The 11607-nt window shown below is 53.1% G+C and overlaps 4 protein-coding genes and 1 non-coding gene across 5 annotated transcripts; 2 read left to right on the top strand and 3 right to left on the bottom strand.

Moving 5' to 3' along the window:
- Positions 1–565: 565 nt before the first annotated feature.
- On the bottom strand, positions 566–1712 carry N0V96_005871 (uncharacterized protein; the record flags this gene model as incomplete). Its single annotated transcript, XM_065757515.1, has 2 exons — positions 566–597; positions 653–1712. 2 exons carry the CDS (start codon positions 1710–1712, stop codon positions 566–568), a joined length of 1092 nt encoding a protein of 363 aa, XP_065613858.1.
- Positions 1713–3128: 1416 nt separating this feature from the next.
- N0V96_005870 lies at positions 3129–3200 on the top strand. Its single transcript has one exon. It is a non-coding gene; the product is annotated as a tRNA-Met (tRNA).
- A 336-nt stretch (positions 3201–3536) lies between these two features.
- On the bottom strand, positions 3537–6178 carry MEF2 (Ribosome-releasing factor 2, mitochondrial; the record flags this gene model as incomplete). The annotated part of the gene is made up of 3 exons (XM_053189510.2): positions 3537–5752; positions 5882–5942; positions 5999–6178. The coding sequence occupies 3 exons, from the start codon at positions 6176–6178 to the stop codon at positions 3537–3539; spliced, it is 2457 nt and encodes an 818-aa protein (XP_053052963.2).
- Positions 6179–6913: 735 nt separating this feature from the next.
- Positions 6914–7766, top strand: N0V96_005868 (uncharacterized protein; the record flags this gene model as incomplete). The annotated part of the gene is made up of 6 exons (XM_065757514.1): positions 6914–6933; positions 7027–7098; positions 7264–7307; positions 7383–7397; positions 7449–7517; positions 7594–7766. The coding sequence occupies 6 exons, from the start codon at positions 6914–6916 to the stop codon at positions 7764–7766; spliced, it is 393 nt and encodes a 130-aa protein (XP_065613857.1).
- A 1521-nt stretch (positions 7767–9287) lies between these two features.
- SFU1 (GATA type transcriptional activator) lies at positions 9288–11101 on the bottom strand (the record flags this gene model as incomplete). Its single annotated transcript, XM_065757513.1, has 3 exons — positions 9288–10123; positions 10175–10643; positions 10901–11101. 3 exons carry the CDS (start codon positions 11099–11101, stop codon positions 9288–9290), a joined length of 1506 nt encoding a protein of 501 aa, XP_065613856.1.
- Between the last annotated feature and the right edge of the window lie 506 nt (positions 11102–11607).

The raw sequence follows: 11607 nt of genomic DNA, 5'->3' as shown, positions 1-11607 counted from the left end.
CCCCCAAAGAGCTGGGTGTAGACCTCGTCTACGTTTGGCAGCAAGTTGCCGGCCGACTTGGCGAATCGATGGAGTGCAGAGAAGCTTGCAAACTTTTCTGCAGCCCAGGAGAAGCTTGCACTGAATGGATTGAGTGATGCAGAGAAGGTCGCAGCTGAGACAGCAGCCGGGGCAAGGGGAATGGTCAGAAGTTGAATTGTGAGTCTTCCTGTTGTCTGGTTCTTTCTAACCTTGGAGCTGTGCCCTAACATGAATGCGTGAAGTACGGAGTGATCGTGATGGGCGTCATCATGGATGCTACTTGGGCTTCCAGGGAGTACCAAGAGCACCAGATGGCCGAAAAGATGAAGGACGGAATCCAGCAACTCGCCACAGTTCGGCTCCATGCACACCAGGCTAAGCTGACGGCACAGGCTTACACATCTCTACCTATCAATTCTACATTGACCTGTTTGAAAAACTTTGACGCTGACTTTGACCTCACAGACCATCATTGAGGATATCGCTGATGCTTTCGATGAACACGATACCAAGGAGCTGAACAAGAAGCTTGACAAGTTCGTACTTAAGTCGAGGAAGCTGGTGCCGAGTGAAGATCTGAAGGCTAGCTTTGACCAGCTTCGTGAGGAGGACAAGGCGCAGAACCAGAAACTTGGGGATGATCCTGAGTTGGATGACAGCGTGTCGTTGAAAACAAACGGACTGCTCAAGTCCAGCAGTACCGAGGCGGCGAGGCAGAACAGGATGCTGTACTGTGCTTGGTCTAGTGTCTCGGGGTGAGCGATCTGATGCGCTTGTCGCAATAGGCGAGGGCCGACGTAGGCTGTGACACCCTTGATCTCCTTGTCCCAAGGGTCTTGCTTCTTGTAATCCTGGATGACGGAGACGAGCGTCTGGAATCTCGAGTGCATGGGGTAGTGCTTCGCCGTCGTCGCCTCGCAATCCCATCGGTCACCGATCGGATCCGTGAGAGCGGTGGCGTTCGGTTCCGTCGAGAAAGCGTGCAGAAACCCCATCTCGTTCTCCAAGACACCAGGCGGACCCGTAACACCGGCGTGGGCCATGAGCGCAGCCTCGATGCCCAAAGGCCTGCCGTGGCCCGGATGAATCTGCTTTGTCTTGGCATCTGTCGTCTGGAAAGCCACGAGCCCGCCCGAGCTCGACGCCGCGAACCCCATGGCGGAGGCAATGGTCTCAGCGTCCCAGCCGAGGAGGTTACCGACCGCCGCCACGGCTGCGAGCTGCCCGTTGATGGCCGGGTTGTGGAATCCGCGCTCGTCTTCTACTGAGGCGCCTGACGCGAGGCCGATACGCGCGCAGACTTTATACCCTGCGGCGAGCGCGGTGAGGAAGTCCTCGCCGGTGGTGGTTGCGTTCCTAGCGGAGGCGTAGACTAGCAGAGCGGGGAGGACGGAGGAGGACGGATGCGCGTTCAGCAGGACATGCTCTATTTGGAATGCGCCGGCTGCGATACCGTTGAGATACATCGCGCCAAAGATTGTGGTCTCTAAGCCGTCTATGGCTGCGACTGACTGGGGTCCGCCGTTGCCGTGGATAGTTGTTAGTGCCTCCGTCGAAGACTTGTAGACAGGTTGAACCATGCCGGTCAGCATGGCTGTGACGATGTGGAGCACAAGAATAGGGAGAGAGCTGTATAAGCTCTTTGGCAGCGCTTTGGAGGTGAGGCTAGCTGCGAACCTCGCCAGATCCATGGTGTAGTTTCCAGAGGTTATGGTGATTAGACTTTTGCTAGGCTGAATAATAGAGGTGTTGAATCAAATCATCAACGAATATGAGGAGAAAGTCTCTTGGCTCGCAAATCTGGAAATCCACATACTTGCCCTAGAATCGACAAACTTCGTATCATTCCTTATAGCTCTACTGTACGATGATGATAAGATGGCTTCACAGGCCTGGAGGCGGATTCGGAGTTTTGTCGCAGCACTTACTCGAAGACGGCGAATCTCCATGGCAGATATTTTACCCGGTAGCAGGTCTGGAATGGTCTCGCCTGTATCAATGGTAACTATTTTGACGCCCGACTGATGATACCTTGGGTAAAATTGCGGAGAATTTAGTCAAGGAAACTTTGACTTACAGCTCAGTCCAAAGATATGATCTCTCTATCAAGTATTCGCAAGCCAGATCTTGAGTTTATCGAAAGAAACCAAGTTGAGGCGCGGTGTTTCTAAGTAGGCACAAAGTAATGTGCACGGTCTGGATTTCATGCCTGAGATATGTGTATCAGAGAAGTATTCCGTTTCGTCATTGGACTGCCCCTCCTACACCGCTTACATGAGGCTCAGTAACAGCATAGGGGTCTCCAAGGCTCTCACAAAGCATGTAAAGCAGGGGAAGGAAGCCCGACCAAGCGCCTTTCGTTGCGCATGAAAACAGGGCCACCGAGCCGGATAAAGTCCTTAGCTGCGCTGCTCGTCTCGCTGCTCAATATTCCATCAACTTCATCAGACAGGCCGTCGGCGCCGAGGAACTACCAGTGAACGTCCCCGAGCTTGATGTGCCAGAGGCCGATGGATTCCTCATCACCATGGCAGCTAACATGGACCTTGGTAGAAGTGAGGTGTCAAGTTCAAAAGCCGCGAGGAGGGTTCCCCAAACTGTCTAGTAATGGTAATCTCATCCCCTTGGTAGATATTCCAAGACACGCGCGATTTCCAAACAGTTGCTGCCAAGGTCATTCTGCCCTTCCGTGAGTAACACCTAAAAACCTAGTCTAATTTTGCGCCACCATCTGACTGCGAATTCAACGTCTTCGTGCCGCTCTACATGGGGATTGGGTTGATGCGACGAGGATCGCGGGTGCCGAGCCATACGACGTGCAGTCTTTCGAGGATATCTACCCCCATATCCCTACAGTTGGACGTGATTCGGGTAGCAAGGTTAACGAGACATCCAAGATATAATTTTGAGAGATTATTGAGTACAGCCAGCTAATCTATGACAAATGGCCAGTCGTTTTTCTTGAGCAGAGATGAAGTAGAGCAGACGAAGAAGATGAGTGGTCGAAGAGACGTGGTGAACCATTGGTTGAGGGTGTGTGAGTCACAGCTCCACTACTGAGCGAGATATGGGTTGCAAAGCCACCAAAATTTTCATCAACAAGCCTGAGCACAATAGCTCAGGGGTAGAGCGCTGGGCTCATAACCCAGAGGTCCCTGGATCGAAACCAGGTTGTGCTAGACAATCTTTTGCATTTTACGGCGATGTGCTCCTTTTGAACGAGATTCTCTAATTCCTTTTGTTTTGGCTCAATAAACTTCGTTAGGGTTGCGTCTCCTACTATTGACGACTTCTGTGCTGCTTAGTCAGAAAATTGCACCTGTCCAGCGACATCGTAGTTAGTCTGTGTATTCAGACTACATACTATCTCACCAGTCGGTGATTTAGGAGTATTGTATAGGCAAACGCCATTCTCGACGGATTGCGCAACACGTTAGGGAAGGTGGAGAGGGTATCCGGGATCCTACGGCCTCTTAAGCTTTCTGCTCTATATAGTACATATACACTTTCTATCTTTACAAAGCCTTCTCTCGTTGGCCAACGACACGATCAAAACTATCAAAGGCCATCGTCATCGAGTGTCTTCCGCCAGTCTTGCCTCTCAGCTGCTCGTCAAAGTTCAAGACCTCCTTGAACGGCACCTTGGCTACGATCTCCACCGTCCTCGCCAACGACTTCTTCCCCCTCAGCGAAGCCACAATCTCGTATGGATCTGGTGGCGCGTAGATACTGCTGACGTCGATGTGCGAACTCGACTCGGCAGACTTGTCATTGACTTCCAGCACGTGCCCGCCGGCTCCCGAGCTGATGTCGTGCTGCACCAAGCCCGCGGCTGCCTCGGGACAGCTAATGTGTAGAAGCATGACGGGCTCGAGGACGCCCACCGCACCTCTTGTGATGTGGGCCTCGCGGAGTGCCTCGCGCACGGCTCGAGATGCTGCGCCGGCGAAGTGTCCACCGGATGGGCTCTCGGCAGCTGCGGCGTCGACAGTGATGGTGATGTGGCAGCCTTGAACGGGGGAGCCACGACGCGGGCCGCGGGCCACAGCTGCGACGGCGCCGTTGATGAGTTGCTGTCGGGCTTCCTCGGGATCGAAGGCGATATTGCCTTCTTCGGGAAGATCGATGATTACATGAATCATGTTCCCATCGCGTTCGATAGTTGGCTCAAGTGCGGCTTGGCGGTGGTGATCTTCCAGAGGTTCCAGAGTCGCTGTGCATGATACTTTGCCCGACTTACTTGCGACGACCCTGTCAAAGGTGACATGATGCGGTCCGATTGAGGATGTGATACACTCTTTATAATCGACCTCGATAGGGCCGAAGTCGGCTTGCACCTTGGGGTTCTGCTTGAGGTTATAGACGGCGATATCAAGGTGGAGTTTGCCCATACCCTGCAGAATGAACTGCTCCGTCTTCTCGTCACGGCTCCATCTCAAGCTGGGATCTTCTCGTGAAGCATTGTCGAGCGCGATCTCTAGCTCCTTGGAAGCTGCAGGCCCGTGGGGGTCAATCGCGAGGAAAGCTACAGGCGGGGGAATTTCCGGTGGTCTGATTTGGATATGCTTGAGGGCATCCGGGATCTGCTTCTGAGCAACAGTGGCGAGCAGCGTGTCGCCCGTCCGAGCCTTCTTCAGACCCTTGATGGCGCCAATCTGACCCGTGGCGAGGTGTTGTACATCTTCGGTTTTTTCCGCGGATATTTGCAACAAGCCGAACGGACGCTCTGCGAGCTGGTTATGCGTATTCCAGGTTGACGAGTTCTTGTGAAGTTCGCCAAAGTAGACCCGGACGAAGCTCAGGATCCCCTCTTTGGGGTGATTATAGACCTTGAAAACGGAGGCGACTGCTGCCACACGCTGCTGACCTGGCTTCTTACTCGAGTTCTGATCGAGTAGCGTAGTGAGGTTGTGCTTTGCCGGCCCGGCACGGATCTCAAGGTCAGGGCGTTCGTCAGGACTGGGAAGGTAGTCGACGATGGCGTCCATCAGGGGCTCGACACCAATGTGCCGGAAGCTGGCACCTGCTAGAACGGGAATGACGTTTCCGTCGCCGCTGCGGATGGCGCTTCGAACGCTGTCTTTCAACATCTTGCCTGTGATTTTGCTTGGATCGTCTGCGAACAGGTCCATAATGGACTCATCCCATTCAGCGAGGCCTTCAATGAGCCGCTCGCGAGCTGTCTCAATCTCATCGAGAAGATAGTTGCCCTTGAGCACCTCTTGTAGTTCCGCGAACTCGTACTTCGTCTTCTGCTTCTCTGCCTTCCACCGATATCCAACTCGGTCCATGACGTCGATGACACCGACAAACTGGTCGCCTTCCCACCACGGAATTTGGCATACAAGTGGCCACCCGTTCAAACGTGACCCGATTTCCAACACAGATTTTCGAAATGAAGCACCGTCTCGGTCGAGCTTGTTGACGAAGACAATGCGAGGGATCTTGTGGTCATGTGCTGAAGCCCATACTCTCTCCGTATGAGCTTCTACGCCTTTCACTGAGTCGATAATACACACAGCTCCGTCAAGAACGGGCAGACACCTGTCGACCTCAAATCTGAAGTCTTGGTGACCTGGTGTGTCGATAAGATTGATCGTTTTGGGGGTTGTGCCTGGGGCGCATTCCTCGTGAAGGGGCCAGTTGAAAGTGATGGCTGCTGACTGAATTGTGATACCTCGTTCCCGCTCCAGGTCGAGGAAGTCAGTCACAGTGTTTCCTGCATCGACGTCTACAGTGTTGTGGTCAGCCAAGGGGGGTCCTGCTACATACTTGCCGCCGCCACAGCTCTCATTCAATTTCGCGAGAGAGAGAATGTCGATATGAAAAACGATTGCAAGGTTAAATGGCTCTTACGTACCTCCAACTCGGCGAGTCACGCCGCTATAATACAACATGCGCTCAGTCGTTGTGGTTTTGCCCTGAAAACCAATTAGCCATCATATCAGTGAAGCTCAAAAGGCGACTAAATACGCACAGCATCGACATGGGCAATGATTCCAATGTTTCTGATATCCTTGATAGGAGACCGATGCTTCGATTGCACCGGAGGTGTGTGTATTGATCTTCGGAAGCTCACGATCCCAGCGATGTAAGACCGCCCTGGGAACCGGCCGACATGGCTTTGCCTGGGCACTGAAGCTCGAAAGACCAGCATGACTAGACCATCAAATATGCGTTTTTTGTAGTACAAAATACAAACGAGAAAGGTTGCGATGGGCTCCAATTACATTTTAGAGTGTCATGAAATAAGCGCGAACAGCAAACGACGTCGCAAATGTCGTCAGGTCAGATCATGGATGAAACTGTTCATAACCTGATGGCATAAGAGCTCTTTCATGGACTGCACTTTGACTTTGAGCAGTCGGCAATCGACCAATCCACGCAGCAGATGTTCGTACACCCATGTAGTCCAAGACAGGAAGGCGGTCAACAGAGCTTTGGCTCGTTCCTGCCAGAGCGGATGTCAGTGTCAAGTCAGTGACCTCCCTCAGAAGAGGCTGGGGGTTTGTGTGGCTGGTGCTGGCCGCTGCGACTTCTCGGTACTTGTGATTTGCGCTGGCTACGTGTAACAGTGCCGGGTAGATATACTTGCTCCATCAAGTATCCACCAGCACACTCCTTCTATCTGCCAGGAGCTTCAGGAGCCAAAGAGTTACGGACCTTGACTCGTCAGCCTCTTGTCCGGACGTCACACCTTGCACCCACCTTGCTTCTTCTTCGCACCCACACCCACATCACAACACATCTTTCTTCCAAACCCGAGATATCTAGCTGCCTGGCCGCTTCATCCACGCCAGCTTCCCTCCTTCTTCTCTCATCCACCTCGCTCGCTCTCCGCCCTCGAATCTCCGTCCATACCCGACAGTAACACAATCCACAACTCGCCAAAATGGAGCTTTCCGACGCCTTGTATGTGGTCCCTAGTCTTTGCTGCGATGCGGTAGCTACCCAGTAGCTATCCTGCGCATGCGCAAAAAGCTAACCAGGCGTCATTCGCATCAGCCGTATCGTCAACTTGGCTACCGCGACCATCATGGTCCTGGGCGGCATTGCCCAATTCTTCAACTTCAACTTGTACGTCGTATCCGATCCCCCCGACGGACCTCCCCTGCCCACGACCTCGACTTGCGCGCGCGCACGGTTTCTTCGTGTGACAGCCAAACCCCTTCATCGTGACGAAGGAGACATTTGTTGGCATAGCAATTCGATGACTATATACTGACAAATCTGCCTGTGTAGCCAGGGTATCATTGTTGGTGCCTACGTGATCATCTTCGGTCTCTGTAAGAATTCCGCCCCTCCTGAAGCTTTTATAGGATGCATTCTTGGTAGTGACATGGCTAATGCGACTTGATTAGGCACCGCTCTGCTTGGTATATGAACACGAATCCTCCATCTCTGAAGCTCCTCTAACAAAGTACCAGAGTTCCAAATCCCTCCCCAAGTCTCCCGTTACGCCTCATTCCTCTTCTCTTTCGTTGGCCGTGGTGTCTGTAAGTTTCAAAGCCCCCCTCGAATAGTTCTCACAGTCGATGCACACTGGTTCTAATGCGACCTCCTTCCTCACAGTCTACATTTTCATCGGTTCCATCCTCCTCTCCGACGGCGTTTTCAAGATCATTGCCGGCTCTATTGTCGGCCTTATTGGCGTCGCCTACGTCGTCCTCGAGTTTGTTCCCCAGATCGAGCCGCCAGCCAACATGCGCGAGGCCGACGGCGGCTGGGGCGCAGAGCAGGTGTAAGCTAGCAGCCCCTTTTCAACCACACAAAGAAACCAAATTTCATCTCGGATGCCTTTTGCACTCTCCCAACATTGAAACCGTTGGAAGAGGAGAAAGGCAAGGATTCTTTTTCCCCGTTTTACAATTCGCGAAACAAGACAATGAACCGGATTTGCTGAGGCTTTTTTTCTTTCGAAACTCAAGATACTGAAAAGAGACGGGGAACTCGACATCGCGCAAAACGATCACGACAACCAAATCTTCAGCTTCATCCATGACAATGGGGAAGAAAAGAAACGAGAAGAGAGGCGACCAAGTAGGAACGACAGTGTGGGAAATTTCGACGAGAAGCTCCCTTATGATGTTTGGCCCCACCGGGCAGGCTGTATATTGTGTGTATTCACCACTGTAAGGCACGAAGGTTGAGTGTGTGTGTGTGTGTGTTGTGTAGGGAAAGAGCATATGCTTCATTGCGTTTCGACTTGTACGACGGAAGACTGTGCCAGGTCCAGTGGCACCTTGTATGACTTTTTCTTAGATGGTGTAAAGGAGAAAGGGAGGCCGGGAAAAGTAGGGTATTGTTTGGGATCCGCAATGGCTAGTCGTAACAGACCTGATTTTTGCCCTCCAGAAGCCTTACCCACACTGCCTCTCATTCACATGATGTCCAAGAAGAGTCCAGCCTCTGTGATGTGATTGCGGGTGGTACACCATTGCAGTATCCGCGGTACAAGGTTTGAGCGAAACCTTGGTCACTTATGGTTCACGGTAACTGAAAGGTAGATTTCTAGTGAAAAAGGGGGGCAATCCCATTGTTCTGTAAGCAACTAAAAACCATGCGAGCAAAGTACATTGATTGCTTCAGCTTTTGATATTTCGACGCGCAGACTTCCGATGGGAAAGAAGGGCTACTACATACGCCCGCCCTATAGCATCCAAAGACGCCTTTTGCCATGCCGGTTTTCGTCCCTATTCGTGCCATAGGACACGAAGTCTTCCCGAATGCCTCCCACCTCTCTGATTCCTCTCTCCGGGTAACCACTTTGCAAATGGTTCGGTAATCTGTCAATAAACACCATTTGAAATCCCATCCACCCTAAACGACGAAGAAAAGAAAAAAACTCCTAGTCCGCCGCGGGAATATTCCCATCTCCCTCCCTCGCGCGCGAAAATTCCATTTTGTAATTCCATTCGGTTTGTTGTAAACAGAAGAAAACGCCCTCTTCGTGAGTCGGAGAAAAACACCCTGTAAAGAAAGATGCCATTTTTTGTTGAGTGGCCGCCAAAATGCGTCCCAAAAACAATCATCCTCTCCCATTTTGTGTAAGGCCAGACCCCGTCCGTTTTTGTTTTTCTCGTTCGCCCCTGGTGAAACCGTGAAATGGAAGAATAGCTTCAACCTGTTTGGTGATGGAATAGACGGCCCCAGCCGAACGCTTTGCACAAAAAGGAACTCCAAGCCATGATGTGTGTGTGCCCATATTGCCCCAATAAAATCAGTGTCCGATGATCCCGTGGTTCGTTTGTATCGTGATGGAACTTTCAGTAGTTTCCCATGTCCGCTAGCTCCTTCTCCTTCGCTGCCAACATCTCCCTCATTCGTTCAGCCTCCCGAATCAATGCTGCCCTCTTCTCCGCCTTGACCCTTTCGTTTTCTGGTCTGAACCCTGGATTGCTCGTCTGACTGCTCGGTCCAGGCGATGGAAGAGGCGTCATGTGAGCATTCGAGTAGGATCCTGGACTCGGTGCGGAGGCGGCCGGCGACATAGCAGATCGGGCATAATGTTCCGCGGCGTCATCGCTACCCGAGTGGTACGCCGGGTTGTCATCTGCCGTTGTGGGGTTGAGGATTGACTTGATGGACGATAGTCGCTTGGACGTGTCTGGTCCGCCGTCGCCAGACGGATTTCCTTCCGCAGAAAGTGATCTTTTCCTCGATGGAGACAAGAAAGAACCAGGTGACAGAGAGGGTTGGCGTTCTCCCATGGCGGCGAGCGATGTAATCGGAGCAAGGCGGTTATCGTCGTTCAGCGATCCCGGATAGGGGTTCGAAGTTCGGGAACCCGAAGACTGATACGCAGTCAAGTCATGCGAAGGCAGCGGCGAGCCCTGTCGATTTGGACGCATAAGTGGATCTGGAAGCATGGTGGCAGGATTCTCTTCCCGACGCCGAAAGCCCAAATTGATGGATCCGTCCTCGTTCATCGTGCCCCTTTCCGGGCTTCCCTCTGGTGCCACGCTCTGCGTCTCCGAACCCTCCAGCATCTCTTCTGTCCATTCGCCGCCAAACGAAGATGGTATCACTCGTTTCCGTCTCTTGATGATCGACTTCTTCATAGTCACAGGCCGGTGAACTCCGTGAAGTTTGTAGTAAAGACCTGTTTATGTCAGCATGTCGAAGATTTCTCCAGAAAAAAGACGGCACGTACCGCAAGCATTGCAGATCGTGTGGCCACTTTCGTCTCGTCTCCATAGCGGGGTGATGGTAGTGCCGCAGTTTTGGCAGGCGATCACAACGGTGTGATTCGGGTTTTGTGCTTGCTGTATTTGCAGAGCAGCGATATCGACAGGAGCAACAGGGTCGTCTACGGCCATGGGTTCGCCCTGAGATTGGCTAGACGAACCGCCGCCGCCGCCACCACCGCAACCACCTTGCCCCTGAACGTTTAGATGGGCGGACTTCGATACTCGATTGTTGTACGCAGGACAACCACTGCAGCCTTCCGCACCGCCGGTACCGTTGCACTTTCCACCACCAGGGCAGGTGCCTGATGGCGCCTGCTCCTCTGTAACATACGTTGGAGCGGGAGCACTGAGATATTTCGGGCCTGGGCCTGGTGCTGGCGCAATCTTTGGGGGAGCCGTCCTTGGTGCCGCAGCAACCAGATGAGGGGGTTTCTTGAGGTTAGTTGGGCGTGATGCGTTTCTCGCCTTCTGATATAGGCCACAAGCGTTGCATATTGTCGTTCCCTGGGGAGATCTCCTCCACAACGGCGTTCGTGTTGTACCACAATTACTGTAATCGGTCAGCAAACGGTTCAAAGGGGTTTGGAAAGAAGCCCGTCGCCCTCTTACCTGCAGACTTGACCCGTCTGGCCTGATGAAGACGTTGTCGCCGTTGACGGTGCCGGGCTGGGTCTTGGTTCTGATCTCACGTCTTTCGGGGAGCCATCACTGGATACTGAGACCGGACTCCTGGCCTGTGACCTCGACATGGCGTCGCTCGACGGACTGCGTCGGGAGTTTGGCCGCAAGGTCGCTGGTCCCTCAAGGCTCTCGCCTCGGCCTACTGGACTGGGGCCTCTCGCCTGCTCCACGACAGCGTACTGCCCTCCTTCGCGGGCCTTGGGGGACATGCGTCGAGATGGGAGAGCGGTTCGGATGGTCGAGGGGGGCTGTTTCGCCGTCCCCTGTGCCGCCGACGACATGCCATCGGCCATAGCCATTCGTGGAGAGCGTGGTTTCGGTCGAGGTGGGATGTACTAACGGTAGGTGGTATTGAAAGCAGCAGAAGACGTGTGTACTAGTCGAGGCGAAGTGTAAGAGGACCTTGGCGAGTAGGAAAGGGGGTATCGAGTACGTTGATTTGATGACTTCGTTAGGCAGAGATAATGCTTGGCCCGGAGAAAGGAAACGGCTTCGGAGGAGGAAGGAGATAACTAGCGGCGAGACGGTCGTAGGATGGCGTATAAAGAAGTAGGAGAGAAGTAGGGCCCGAGTCAAACTTAGACAACCCCACCACGGTGCAAAAGGTGGTTCGACGGTCGGCAGTCCGGAGGAGGAGAGGGTCAGGGAAAGGGATTGGCCCGTCCTCGAGTAGACGACAACGTCAGGAAGTGGCTGTGGAAGACCGGCTGACGGA

Source organism: Colletotrichum fioriniae (genome assembly GCF_027942845.1).
Source record: "Colletotrichum fioriniae strain IMI 355084 chromosome Unknown scaffold_6, whole genome shotgun sequence".
Classification (NCBI taxonomy): Eukaryota; Fungi; Ascomycota; class Sordariomycetes; order Glomerellales; family Glomerellaceae; genus Colletotrichum; species Colletotrichum fioriniae.
This window is presented reverse-complemented; position numbering and strand designations above follow the sequence as displayed.